General features: G+C 37.0%; 1 protein-coding gene across 1 annotated transcript; it reads left to right on the top strand.

Moving 5' to 3' along the window:
• Positions 1 to 123: 123 nt before the first annotated feature.
• On the top strand, positions 124 to 891 carry LOC130990819 (uncharacterized). Its single transcript, XM_057915054.1, has one exon. It carries the CDS (start codon positions 124 to 126, stop codon positions 889 to 891), a length of 768 nt encoding a protein of 255 aa, XP_057771037.1.
• The last annotated feature ends 13,490 nt before the right edge of the window (positions 892 to 14,381 follow it).

Raw genomic sequence — 14,381 nt, 5'->3', positions numbered from 1 at the left:
AAGCTGGGGAATGGAGGGAGTATCAGGTTCTGGAGTCACATTTGGGCTGGGTCGATACCTCTTAAACATGCTTACCCGAGACTTTTTCACTTGTGCACAAATAAAGAAGCTCTCGTTTTTGAAATGGGGAAGTGGGAAGATGGGTGTTGGGTGTGGAAGCTTAACTGGAGAAGGGAACTAATGGAGAGAGAGAGGGCAGCGGTTGACGACTTCTTACAGTTTATTACTAACTTTGTTCCAAGCGCAGGAAGTCTTGATAGCTGGAGCTGGAGTGGTGGCAAGGACGGGCGTTACTCAACGAAGGAGGCCTATGAAGTCATTAGAGAGACAAGAAATGAAGCAACAGATCAACTTCCTCTCAAGGAGGTTCTGTCAAAGGTTTGGGGCATGGCGGTTCCTCACAAAGCAATGGTGTTGGCGTGGAGGCTGTTGAGAAACCGACTACCAACTTGCGACAATTTAAGAAGAAGAAACATCTTGGTGGGGGAAACGGAATGCTGCTGCAACGCGTGCATCCTTAACCTGGAGACAGCAAATCACATCTTTCTTCACTGCCCAAAGACGGAAAAAGTTTGGGATGGTATTTTCCAGTGGATGGGGATTTGTTTCATTCGCCCTCATTGCGTCGTCTCACATTTCACTCAGTTCGTCCAGCTTGGAAGGGGGAAGAGGGCGGAAAAGCTGTTAGAAGCCTTGTGGAGTTGCACGTGCTGGCTGATTTGGAAGTGGAGAAACGAGAGTAGGTGGGAAGGAAAAAACTGGGACATCAAGGATGCGATCATGGAGGTTAAGGCGAGGATTTGGAGTTGGAACAAGATCTTCAATTATTTTGAGAGTGAGTTGAATTTTTCCTCTTGGATGTCATGTAATCTTTCGGTTTGGTTGCTGTAACTGAACTTTGGTACCTCTGGTACCGCCTTCTTTCTTAGTTTATGAAATCTTTTCTTACCAAAAAAAAAAAAGTTGAGACACCCCTGCGCATAGGGTTGTATTGGCTACAAGGGCCTCTACGTTAGGAGCTAAATTGATACTTAACCCTACATTAAATGTGGAGCTAATTATTGAACCAAAAATTCGCTTAATTGGTGAGATAAAATATTGACATTTCAAATGTTGTACTATAATCAAACAAATTAAAATTGAGTATTACAATTAAATATAGTGGGGTGTGAAGTATCTGCTGACGCAAGGCATACCGACGTAAGCAAGGGTGCCTGTGTGTAGAAAGTATATGTGATCTGTGTGGACTTTCTTCCAAGAAAACTAAATTATACTCTATCGTGTATCATATTCGATGGCACGAATTTTAATAAAATATTATATAAATATATTATGAATTAAAAAAGTGATTAATTTTATTGAAAAATAAAAGTAAAAATAAGAAGTTAATGGTGGAATAGTATCTAAAAATAGCAATGCACATTCTTACAAAACGTCCCAAAATAAAAATAAAGGCAAAAGAAAGATACCGAAAAAGGATAAATAATTATTTTTTGGTTATTATTTGGTATGTGTAGGAATTTTACTCCCTCCGTACGTCCCGCGAAACGTGACCCACTTTCCTTTTTGGATTGTCCCACGAAGCTTGACCTATTTCTAAAAATAGCAAAAAATTTATCCTTTATTCACCTTTTCATTTTTTCACCTACCACACTTAACACACAAAATACCAATTTCTTAATTCCCGTGCCGAAAAGAAATGGGTCACGCTTCATGGGACGGAGGGAATACTATTTTTATTTCGTTTGCATTTTATTTTGAGTTCGGGGAGAGATTAAGATTTTTAATTGAGTATATGCCAATTCCTTATATTAAAAAAAATACCACTAAATTGTACTAATATAATTGAAAAATAATTATACATTACAAAACTAATACTAAAACAAAAGAAAACAATCAAGATCTTGAAACTTTAGAAAAAGAAAACACACACTTTTGTTTATATACGTGCAAATAAATTAATAATGTATCAACTATAATGTATCAAATATTCAGATATAACATTTAAATCTTCGTTCCAAAACTGTAGTCATATTTATTTGTTAAATTTAATTGCCTTTTGGCCCCTTAGTCATCAATAATTGGTGATCTTTTATTTTATTGAATCAAATATAACATTTAATCTTCGTTGTAAAACCATAGTCAAATTCTCTGTTATAGATACGTATTCCATATCTTCATATACTTGGGTAAAAAATAGGAGGATGGGATTTTTAGAACGAGAGTGTGAAATATGTGGTGGAAATTTGTCAGTATGAAAGCAACATAATATTTTTCAAATTCATGTGTATAAATCAATTGTGACCAACTTTTTCTCTTCCATAGGGCTACATGTGAGCTCATTTAAATAAGTCAAGTTTGAACTGCGTGGACCCTGTAATTAGGTGTGGTCAAAATAAAACAAATTTCAATTAAAAAAATGTTGAAATAAGATATCAAATGCAATTTTATCTTTAATATTTATATTTATAAATATAATTGAACGAGCTATTTATAATTGTATGTTCAAGAGCTTTCTGCACAAATAGCCTTTTTAGACTAGGTAATTTTATATTTATATTTTCTACCACAATTGGTGCACAAACACGCACCAATTGCATTAATGCTATTCTTTCTTTCTTTTTGAAACAGGAAGGTAGAAATATATTAAACCAAGTCTAAATGTACAATATGAAGAAGCCAAGACGGAAAATCGGACTTCCAGATCATTACATCCTGATCTAAAAAAGCGAACTTGGCCAGCTCATGGGCCGCCTTGTTTGCCACTCTATGAACGTGGCAGAAATCCAGCACCAAGTGATTTCGAGCATGCTTGAACACTTCCCAAAGATCATCACATAATGAATCGGCTCCCCCATAGGTATCGTGAAGAAAGTGCATGTACCGCTAGAAGATAGTCCGTGTAAACAATAATAGGCCCGTACTCGTGCTCCAAACAAAAACCAATCCCAAGGATCATCGCGTGAAGCTCACCCAAAAGCACCGTCGTCGTTGCTCCGGCTCTCTAGCAAACAGCTGCCACCACCTCACCAAGATAATCCCGAAGCAAAAAGCTAACACCCACTCTTTGTCCCTCATTAGAAAAAGCAACGTCCAAGTCCAGACGTAACACCCCAATTGCCGGAGCAAGCCATCGACTCAGACCTTCCCGTGGTAACGACTTGTTCTGGATCAGAGTTTGCCTCCTAGCCTCGCAAAAACCCTGGAGCATAGGCTTGCTGTCATGAAGATCAAGTGAGAGACCATTTGCAAAATCACAGGTACTTCCAAACCAACCAAAGCTTGAAAAACCAATCCTCAAGCCCGCTTGAGCCCCACTTCTCAAAGACCAGACCACCAATCTGCTCCATCGTCATAACTTCGTAAGTCTTTAAAGTCTGCCAGTACGTCGTGCTTTTCCAACTTTCCCGAACAGCCTAGCAAAAGAGGAGGCAATGAGTAGTCGACCCCTAACATCTCCTACACCAAGAACAAACACCATTACCTGGTACATGGTGTCGAAGAAGATTCAAATCAGTGGCCAAAAGATCCTTCCCGGCACGCCACGCAAAGTGCTTGACTTTAGGGGGGAGCTTAAGAGACCACAGCCGTTTCCACCAGGTATCCCTTGCCGTCGACATCGAATGAGCCTGAGGAGAATAATAGTTAATGCAGCAAAGATAACCTAATTTCACAGAAAAGTGTCATTTCTCATCATATTTCCAGTAGCAAACATCCACTCCATTGTCCTTATTCAGCTCAATGGTCTTGATAGCATCAACCTCATGAGGAAAAAACGCCAGATTGAGGAGATCAGAATCCCAAGCTTTGTTTTCAGAAATTAAGGCCGCGACAGAACAAATCTCGCCAAACCCCGACCTTTCCTTTGCCCCACAGGTGTGGATGCCTGGAATATCTTAGAAATTATTGGCATTTGTGTAAATATAAATATCACAAATCCATGTATATATGTATTTCGTGTGCATAGTTACTTAAATTACTCGCTAAAACTTATGTGACAAAAAGTATATGATCTCTGAGTCCTAACTTAGATGGTAAAGTACTAAGACATTTAAAAATTCTTCTTTTTTTTAATGAGAGATTTAGGACTCAATTTTGCATTCGTGCGAGGTAATTTTTCCATTTTTGTGTGAATAGTGGTTCCGCTTGTATGCGATTGGTTTTTCCACCTTTATGTGGATTGCGGTCCCGCCTACGTGCGATTATTTCCCATCTTTATGTGGTGTAAATATCCCGCCAAATGACTTATTTGAATATATATAATAGATACTTATTGTAATTCTTAAAAATAAAAAATAAAAAAATCAACCAAATTACTAAAACAATACTTAATTGACAAAATTAAATGTTTCATGTCTTACTGGTAGACCCAGGTATAAACTGACAAAATTATTGAACAAATTAGATATTATTTTGAAAATGTGTCCAGCTAGCTTTGTATTTTAGTGCAATGGCAACGAATCTATAAGAATCTACAAAGAAAATGGGATCAAAACATTATCGAATCTGGAAAAAAAAATTAGATTCTTATCAAGAAAGAAATATCCAAATAGAATTTTGTTGACTAGAGTGGAATTAAATTCTCATATAAATAGTAAGGATGCATAATATATTCAAATGCACAATGTATTTGTTTAATATTCCCGCGCTTATGTGTTGTAATTTCTTGTTTAATTGCATTAATTGTAGTTTACATTGTTAGTGGAAGTACTTTTCTTATTCTTTGATGAGAAGCAAGTGGCACCAATAAGTTTTGGGAATAGTGCACTCATTCATTTCATTTGAGGACTATAGTGTGATAATAGCATAAAATATATATATATATAGGGAAGGGCTAAAATAAGAGCATTTCTTAATATATAAAATAAGAATTATTTTCAGCCCTTAGATCATCAAGATCTACGGTTGATTCGTAATCATGTTGGATGGATTTATGGTCCTGAGTTCGAATCCCAAAGGTAGCAAAAATTTATTTTTCACAATTCATACCTTTATACAACGAATTCATACGTGTTCTACATAAAATTCATACATTAAAAATTGCTCTTATTTCTTATTTTAAGATGTGCTCTCACGGTAGCCCACCCCTATATATATATATATATATATATATATATATATATATATATGGAGAGGTTCAAGAAAGAACCATAAATAAAAAAAGAACGGAGAACCATTTTCAGTCATTCGATTATCAAGATCTACGGTGGATGTATCATCTTGTTGGATGAATGCAGATCCTGGGTTCGAATCCCAAAGGTAGCAAAAATTTATTTTTCACAATTCATACCTTTATACAACGAATTCATACGTGTTCTACATAAAATTCATACATTAAAAATTGCTCTTATTTCTTATTTTAAGATGTGCTCTCACGGTAGCCCACCCATATATATATATATATATATATATATATATATATATATATATATATGGAGATGTTCAAGAAAGAACCATAAATAAAAAAAGAACGGAGAACCATTTTCAGTCATTCGATTATCAAGATCTACGGTGGATGTATCATCTTGTTGGATGAATGCAGATCCTGGGTTCGAATCCTGAAGGAAGCAATTTTTTTTATTTTTTTGAGTGCATTAATTTTAACAGCGAATGCATTAATTTTTACAGTGAATGCATTAGATTTGATGGTTCTCATGTTCTCACAAATAATGTAGTTCTCTCTAGAATCACAAGCCTATATATATATATGTATGTTCTAATGTACATACGTACTGATGTTCTATTGATTTTTAACAACAAACATCTATAGTTAATTAATCAAGTAAGACAAAATAAATAAAGCAGAGCTATTAAATGAAGGCGATCATTCAATTCATAAACAGGGTAGCGGTCGAATAGAAACAATTAGTTTACTGCCACGCTTTTCAAAGCCCAAATCAGAAGGTGAGGGTCAACCACTCGTTAAGGATGGGCAGATGGACTGCCACGCTTTTCAAAGCCCAAATCAGATTTTAGAGGAACATAATTGGGCCGACTCTCAGAAGATACAGGAAAAAAACACAACTGGTGGCTTTACTGATGTTTCTCTTGATGGGCCAGGAAGAAGCGTTTGTGAGGGAGGTCATACTTTAATGTCGACCCAAGCGCAAGGAGAGAATAGAAGCGCTATTCTGGAAAGGGATCGAAATTCAAAAGGAAAAAAAGGGAGAGAAAAGAAAAAGAATAGAGTCAGGGAGAAAGAGAAATGGAAACATTTCATTTCAGATTTAGAGCCAATTGATGGAAGGGGGGAGGAAGAGGCAGAGCAGGAAAGAGAGGGGGAGAACGAAGAAGGGCAGGAGACGACAGTTGGAGAGCAAATTTCAGGTCAGCAGATTTGGAATTTTGGAAAGAAGATCGGGCTGTCAAGTCGGATTCCAGACGAAGATGTTGCTCGACAGATTGAGGTGCAAGGTAATTTTCTTTCTTGTGAAAATGCTGGGAGTATTTTGAGGAATGTTTAATGAATTTGTTATCTTATAACATTCGGGGCTTGGGGAGTGTTGCGAAGCAGAGAGATGTTACTGATTTGGTGAAAGGGCAGAAGATCGATTTTTGTTGCTTACAGGAGACAAAGATGGAGGTGTTTAAGGATTTGTTCTGTAAATCTTGGTGGGGGTCTAATTATACAGATATAGCGATTAGAAATTCGGAGGGAAGGGCTGGAGAAATTGTTTGCTTGTGGAATAGGGAGGTTTTCGAAGCCTCTAGTACGTGGGATTTACCAGGGGCGGTAGTGGTGAATGGTAGGTACAAGGAGGGTGATATCTTATGTTGCATCATCAATGTGTACGCACCAATCGGTTCAGGGGATAAGCGGATATTGTGGGATGCCTTAAGTTCAATTGTGGAACAAAATACGGATAGGAGTGTATGTATCTTGGGAGACTTTAACTCTGTTAGGAGGAGGGATGAACGTGTAGGCAGTGGGGAGGCGTTTGGAGTGGCTGATGCAAGAAGTTTTGAAGAATTTATCCGGGAGAACGATCTGGAGGAAATTAAAACTCAAGGCCGGAAGTTTACTTGGTACAAACCAAATGGAAAGTGCAAGAGTAAGATTGATCGTTTCCTCGTTAATGAGAATTGGCTGGCTGCTTGGGAAGGGACGTCGGCACGAGGACTTCAACGTTCAATTTCGGATCACTGTCCGATTATTCTCACTACAAGATCGGAGGATTGGGGACCAAGACCATTTCGGTTCCTCAATGCATGGGTGAATCATTCGGAGTTCGAGGAGATGGTCAAACAGGTTTGGACGGTGAATAATGTGGGGGGATGGAGCTTTTTTGTGGTTAAGGAGAAATTGAAGAAACTCAAAGAGGTATTGAAGGTGTGGAATCGGACTTCTTTCGGTGAGATTGACAACAAAATCCAAGAACTTCAGAAGGAACTTCAAGAGAAGGATAAGGTGGACGAGCAGAGAGGTCTTCAAGAATCAGAGGTGATCAGGAGAAATGAGATTCAAGCCCTGCTCTCCCTTCAACTCAAGAATAAACAGATGATGCTGCAACAGAAAGCCAAACTCAAATGGCTCAAAGAGGGAGACACTAATTCGGGTTTTTTCCATAGGGCAATTCGTGGGAGACGGGTTAAAAACGAGATTGGCGGAATGCTCTTTGAAAACTCTTGGATATCTAAACCGGAAGATGTTAAAGCAAGAGTGAGAAATCATTTTGAAGATTTTTTCAAAAGGAAAGAACGACAGATGCCTGATTTCCCCATAGACTTCATGAGGAGGAAAATTTCAAATGACGAGAGGCATTGGCTGATAAGGGATTTTGAGCTGGACGAGATTAAAGAAGCAATTTGGAGCTGTTGTGGAGATAAGAGTCCGGGACCCGATGGATTTAACTTCACATTCTGGAGAGCGGCGTGGCATGTGGTTAAAGAGGACTTACTTCAGCTTTTGAAGGAATTTCACGAAAATGGAAAAATTCCGAAAGGTGGTAACGCCTCTTTTATTGTTCTGATTCCGAAGAAAGAAGGGGCTGGGTCGCTCGATGATTTTCGCCCAATTTCTCTTATCACCAGCTTGTATAAAATTGTGGCTAAAATCCTGGCTGAGAGATTGAAGAGGGTTATGGGGTCGATCATCTCCGATAATCAAAGTGCGTTTGTCAAGGGTCGTTTCATCCTAGATGGGGTGGTTATTCTGAATGAAGCTATTTTTGAGGCAAAAAAGAAGAGAGTAGGCCGTATTTTCTTCAAGATTGACTTCGCAAAAGCATACGACTCTGTGCAATGGGATTTCTTGGATATGCTTCTCAATCGACTTAACTTTGACGGAGTTTGGAGGAAGTGGATTAAAGGGAGTCTGGAATCTGGAACGGCAAGTGTATTGGTGAACGGGTCATCGACGGGAGACTTCAACATGGAGAGAGGTTTGAGACAGGGTGACCCGTTGTCACCTTTCCTTTTCCTTATCGTGGCAGAAGGCCTCAACGAGTTCATTGAAAGAGCAGCGGAGAGGCAGCTCCTGGTTCCGGCGAAGATTGGCAAGGATAAAGTGCCCATTTCACATCTACAGTACGCGGACGATACTATCTTCTTGTTGGAGGCAGATGACAGAAATTTGGAGAGCGTGAAGAAACTCCTGATTCTCTTCCAGTTCGTCTCGGGTTTAGCTGTAAATTTCGACAAAAGTTGTCTTCTGACAGTGGGAGTGGATGAAGCAGTTGAGAGGAGATGGGCATCGCTCCTCATGTGCAAGATCGGATCCTTTCCGTGTAACTACTTGGGTACTAAAGTGGGGGGGCGCAGCAATGGTGTTGGAGATTGGAAGTTTTTGGTTAAAAAGGTTTCAAACAAAGTGGCAAGCTGGAAGAAGAGACATCTTTCGCTGGCAGGACGAATTACTCTAGTCAAGTCGGTTTTGCAATCCATCCCGGTCTATCAATTATCCCTCGCTTTCATACCTAAAGCGGTGAGTAAGGAGCTTAATTCACTGGTCTCAAAATTTTTGTGGGGAGGAGGTACACAGACGGGGGTTATCACTTGGTTTAAGTGGAATGCCTTGTGTCTCAATAAGGATTCAGGAGGTCTGGGGTTCCGGAATATCGATTGGTTCAATCAGGTGCTGTTAAGTAAGTGGCTCTGGAGGTTTTTGGGGGAGGGGAAAGCTCTTTGGGTAAGGGTGATCAAATCGCTTTATGGGGAGCTAGTGTGGGGGGAAGGGGGAGAATGTTCGGTGGCGGGAAGAGGTGGACAGAAAGGGTGGTGGCAAAAAATTGTGGATAAGGGAGGAGGAAGGACAGATCGGTGGTTCATCAATAATTTGAGGCGAAGAATTGGGGATGGACTTGAGACCAGCTTCTGGGAGGATGTGTGGGCGGTAGACAAACCCCTTAAGTTTGTGTTTCCGAGATTGTATAATTTGAGCCTGGATAAGAAAAGGCTGGTTGGTGAAAGCGGGTTTTGGGAGGGAGGGTCGTGGGTTTGGAGGGTGGAGTGGAGGAGGGAGTTAAGGGAGAGGGAGAAAGGGCTTGTGGAGGATCTCCGGTTGGTGATTGCTGATTTTGCTCCTTGTGTAGATGAAACAGACAGATGGAACTGGAATGCGACAACAGATGGATGCTTCACAATCAAGTCGGCATATGAATTTGTGGCAAAAACAAGACAGGACCAACAAGTTTTACCTTTGGAGATGGCAAAGGTTTGGAAGGCCCCAACACCAAATAAAGCCAAGGTGACGGCATGGAGATGTCTTAGAAACAGATTGGCAACATGTGATAATTTGAGTAGAAGAAATGTCCAGATCAGCGTGGAGGAGAGATGGTGTAATGCATGTGTTTCTAGTGAGGAAACGACGGAACACATGTTCCTCCATTGCCCGAAAGCAGCGGCGGTGTGGGACCAGATCTTTCAATGGCTCGACATCAAAACGGCAATTCCGAGAGATATCTTTCAACACTTCATTTCTTTCATTGCGGCTGGAAAAAAGAAGAGAGAAAGAAGACTGCTTAAAGCTTTGTGGGTGGGAACAGTGTGGTTGCTCTGGGAAAGCAGGAATGGTAGTCGTTTTCAGGACAAGGCTTGGGATATTGATAGACTTGTCTTACAGATTAAGGGGAGACTTTGGAGCTGGAACGAGGCCTACAAAATCGTGGAGTTAGGAATTCCTTTTACTTCTTGGTGTTCCAAAGATTTTAAACTTGTTTTATTGTTTTGATTGGCATTCCTGATGCCTTGACCCCTTTTCTTTCAATAAAAATTTTACTTTACTGATCAAAAAAAAAAAAAAAAAACAATTAGTTTAATAAAATTTTAAGGAACGAAACTCACTGAATCACATACCTATGGGGCAACAGCACATTGATATAATTGCGTAGTCACACATGTTGAACATGCATCTCCACACTCTACACCTGCTGTATAAACACACATGCAAGTATATTTTCTCATTCTAAGCCTACGTTACGTGCGGTGTATATAGTATTTTCTCACTTCTATGCAGTGTAATATATTTATCACTTTTATATAGTGTAGAGATTTCGCCTACATACGTTGTAGTGGTTTATTTAATGATATATATTGCATACAGTGTAGTATTTTTCTACATTTGTATAGTATAATATATTTATATCACTTTTATATGATGTAGAGATCTCGCCTATACATACATTATAGTGGTTTATTTAATATATATATATATATATTTCATGCAATTTATTTTATTTAAAAGAACTAGGCATGCAACATCCAAGATGGAATCCAAACATTGTTAGTGGATGTAATTTTCTTATTCTTGATAAAAAGCAAGTGACACCAATAAGTTTTGGGAGAATAGTGCATTCATTCATTGCATTTCAGGAATATAGGGTGATAATAGCATATATACACTACTTGTATCAAAGCTAATACTAAGAGCATCTTCAATGCATGACGCTAAGGGGTGATGCTCAGTGTATTGACGCTATAATCTCTATTTTCATTTTTACTCTTTTATTTTAAAATTCAACATTTCATTAAAATTAAAAATTCAACATTATATTAATTAAAATAAAATACAATATTTAAAAATAAGGTTATACTATTTTTTTTAAGGATCAGTCGAACTAAAATGAGACCAAATATGCTCCTTCAAATCTGAGATGAGCCGAGCGTGAAGGATGACGAAGGAGGTGAAGATAATGATATAAGGATGAAGGCATTTTGCCATAGAGAAGAAAAAAATGTGGAAGAAGAATTAAGATGTGTAATTTGTGCGTCTCAAAAAAAAAATGTGTGATTTGTGTTGGAAAGAATGAGGTATTTATAAATATTGAAAAAAGAAATATATATATATATATATATATATATATATATATATATATATATATATGGTGTGGTTCTAGAGAGAACTACATTATTTGTGAGAACGGGAGAACCATCAAATCTAATGCATTCACTGTAAAAATTAATGCATTCGCTGTTAAAATTAATGCACTAAAAAAATAAAAATAAAATGCTCCCTTCAGGATTCGAAGCCAGGTTATATATACATCCAACAAGATGATGCATCCACCGTAGATCTTGATGATCGAATGGCTGAAAATGGTTCTGCGTTCTTTTTTTATTTATGGTATATGGAGAGATTCAAGAAAGAACCACTAAATAAAAGAATAACGAAAAATCATTTTCAGTCATTCGATCATCAAGATCTACGGTGGATGCATCATCTTGTTGGATGAATGCAGATAGATCCTGGGTTCGAATCGTGAAGGGAACAATTTTTATTTTATTTTTTTGAGTGCATTAATTTTAACAGCGAATGCATTATTTTTTACAGTTGATGCATTAGATTTGATGGTTCTCACGTTCTCATAAATAATGTAGTTCTCTCTAGAACTACACCATATATATAAATGGGAGGGCTAAAATAAGTACACTTATTAAGATATAAAATAAGAATCATTTTCAGCCCTTAGATCATCAAGATCTACGGTTGATTCATCATCCTGTTGGATGAATTCATGGTCCTGTGTTCGAATCTCAAATATAGCAAAAATTTATTTTACGCAATTCATACCTTTATACAGCTAATTCATACGTGTTCTACATAAAATTCATACATTTTTTCTAGTTCTTATTTCTTATCGTGCTCTCACAGTAACCCTTCCATATATATATATATATATATATATATATATATATATATATATATTCAGAGAGAGGCGCCATTGAATTGCAACTGTACAATTATTAAGAATAATTGAAAATTGAGTTGCAATGGATGAAATTTGAAACTTTTCATTTTTTTTAATAATTGATTGTGTGAGATCACGCGTCCGCCACAAAAGGCTTCCGTCCCCAACACCATCTTTAGTGCCAAGCTCACGCCAACTCGGCGCTCCAACGCTGCCACCATCTGACCGCGCCAACTCGTGTCGGCACTAAGACATCCGTGCTGCGGATGCTCTAATAGATTCCCATTTAGAATGTTGGGAAATTATTTGATATTAATTTATTTTAGCTTACGTTGAACTTTGATGGCAAAGGTGTTTTGATATTTAATCACGCTGAAAGGCTGAAGGATGCTCAAAGACATATATAAATACATGCACATTATTTATTTGTTTTTTGAAAAAAAGATTAAATTTGATTACTAATACGAAAATGGAATACGGCCCCGTCAAAAGCGCAACAATTTTTTCATTTTCATAAATCATTCATTTTCATCTTCAGTAGGTTAATCAACTCTTTTTATTTTAGTAACTTGATGAATATAGATTTTACCATGATTTTAATTACGCAATGAGACATTTAGACATCATAATTGACGTGATTGCGTGATTTAATGTTTTGCAGTCAAGTTACTACTCATGATTATATATGTCCAGAACGCATGAAAATTTCAAATAATCGTGTTTTCAATTTGACACAAGAAAAGTCAATCAGACCTGTTAACTAGTACTCCCTCCGTCCCAAACGAAATGTCTCATTTCTTTTCGGCACAGAGATTAAGAAATGTGTATAAAGTAGATAAAGTGGATTGGTGGAAATTATTTAAATATTAAGTATAGAGAGAGTGTGTATTGCCAAAAAAGGAAACAGAACATTTCGTTTGGGACAGCCCAAAAAGGAAAACATGACATTTCGTTTGGGACGAAGGGAGTAGTATATTGAAACGCCTAAATTTTTTTTTTTGTGAGAGATCTTGAGTTTAATTTCGCCTATATATAATATAGTATTTTTTTTAAGAGATCTTGAATTTAATTTCACCTATATATAATATAATATTTGTTCATCTTTTATACGATATAGAGGCATGTCTCCATGTAGTGGTGTAGTGATTTATTTGACGTTATTTTTGCAGAGTATGTATTAACCTTTTAAAAAGATGACACTTGAAAAAGTGACACGATTAAGTCCCCCGCAGCATTAGTTGATACACCAATATTTTTCTTTATTATGGTCATGGCCGTTATTTTATATGCACATTTAAAAGTGCTTATGTACAATAATAGTATGTAAATAATATAATAAAATAAATGTTGCGATCATGGAGGATATACATACATCCATTGGAGAGTGAAATGCACATTGGTTGCTCTTGCAACTTGTAGATACTTGAATGGAGTCAATGGACATCACTATAACCTTTTACTCCATTATTTTCTCCTTTCTAATTTCTCACACAATATTATAATTTTTATGTAACATAAAAAAAAACCAACCGTTCTTATTGCGTAATGACTTACAAATTATATAGGAAAAGAATCGTACTAGACACGTGTGAAATAGAAAAATTAATCTAAATTTCTTCCATAAAATATAAATACATATATAATTATATAAGGTTCAAATAAAAACACTTATATAAAACGTAAACGTAGAAATCATTTTCATGCATATTCTTGATGGATGAACACAATACTCGATTTCAAATCCATAAGATGCTAAAATTTCATGTATTTTTAAGTGTAATGATGCTAATTTCACAACGAATGCAATCGTTTTATATATTTAATAGGGTAAATGATATGGTACGAAACGACGTCGTTTTGTCATTGCATTTAAAAAAATATAAATTAGATTGTGGCATCCGGCGAGCCACATCACGTTTTTGGTGACCGGAAAATAGATACGAAATATATTTGATAAAAACCTGATAGTTTGAGGGTTTAAAGAACATTTTGAAAGTTTCAGGGAATTTTTGATAAAGCGGGTATACTTCAGGGGGTTTTCATTATATTTACCCTATTTAATACAATATTCTCAATTTTTATGATAAAATATAATTCTTTAATTGCAAACTCACTCAATCGACATATTAGATTACTTTCATACGCGTCTCCGTCACAAAAACAATTATTTTCGAAGGAACTGCCAATTTCGTGATGTGAACTTTCACAAATATTCACAAAAATCGCAATAATACAAAGACCAAAATAACCCGGACC

This window comes from Salvia miltiorrhiza, chromosome 6, assembly GCF_028751815.1.
Source record: "Salvia miltiorrhiza cultivar Shanhuang (shh) chromosome 6, IMPLAD_Smil_shh, whole genome shotgun sequence".
Classification (NCBI taxonomy): Eukaryota; Viridiplantae; Streptophyta; class Magnoliopsida; order Lamiales; family Lamiaceae; genus Salvia; species Salvia miltiorrhiza.
The sequence above is the reverse complement of the archived record's forward strand: the minus strand, read 5'-3'. Positions and strand labels throughout refer to the sequence as shown.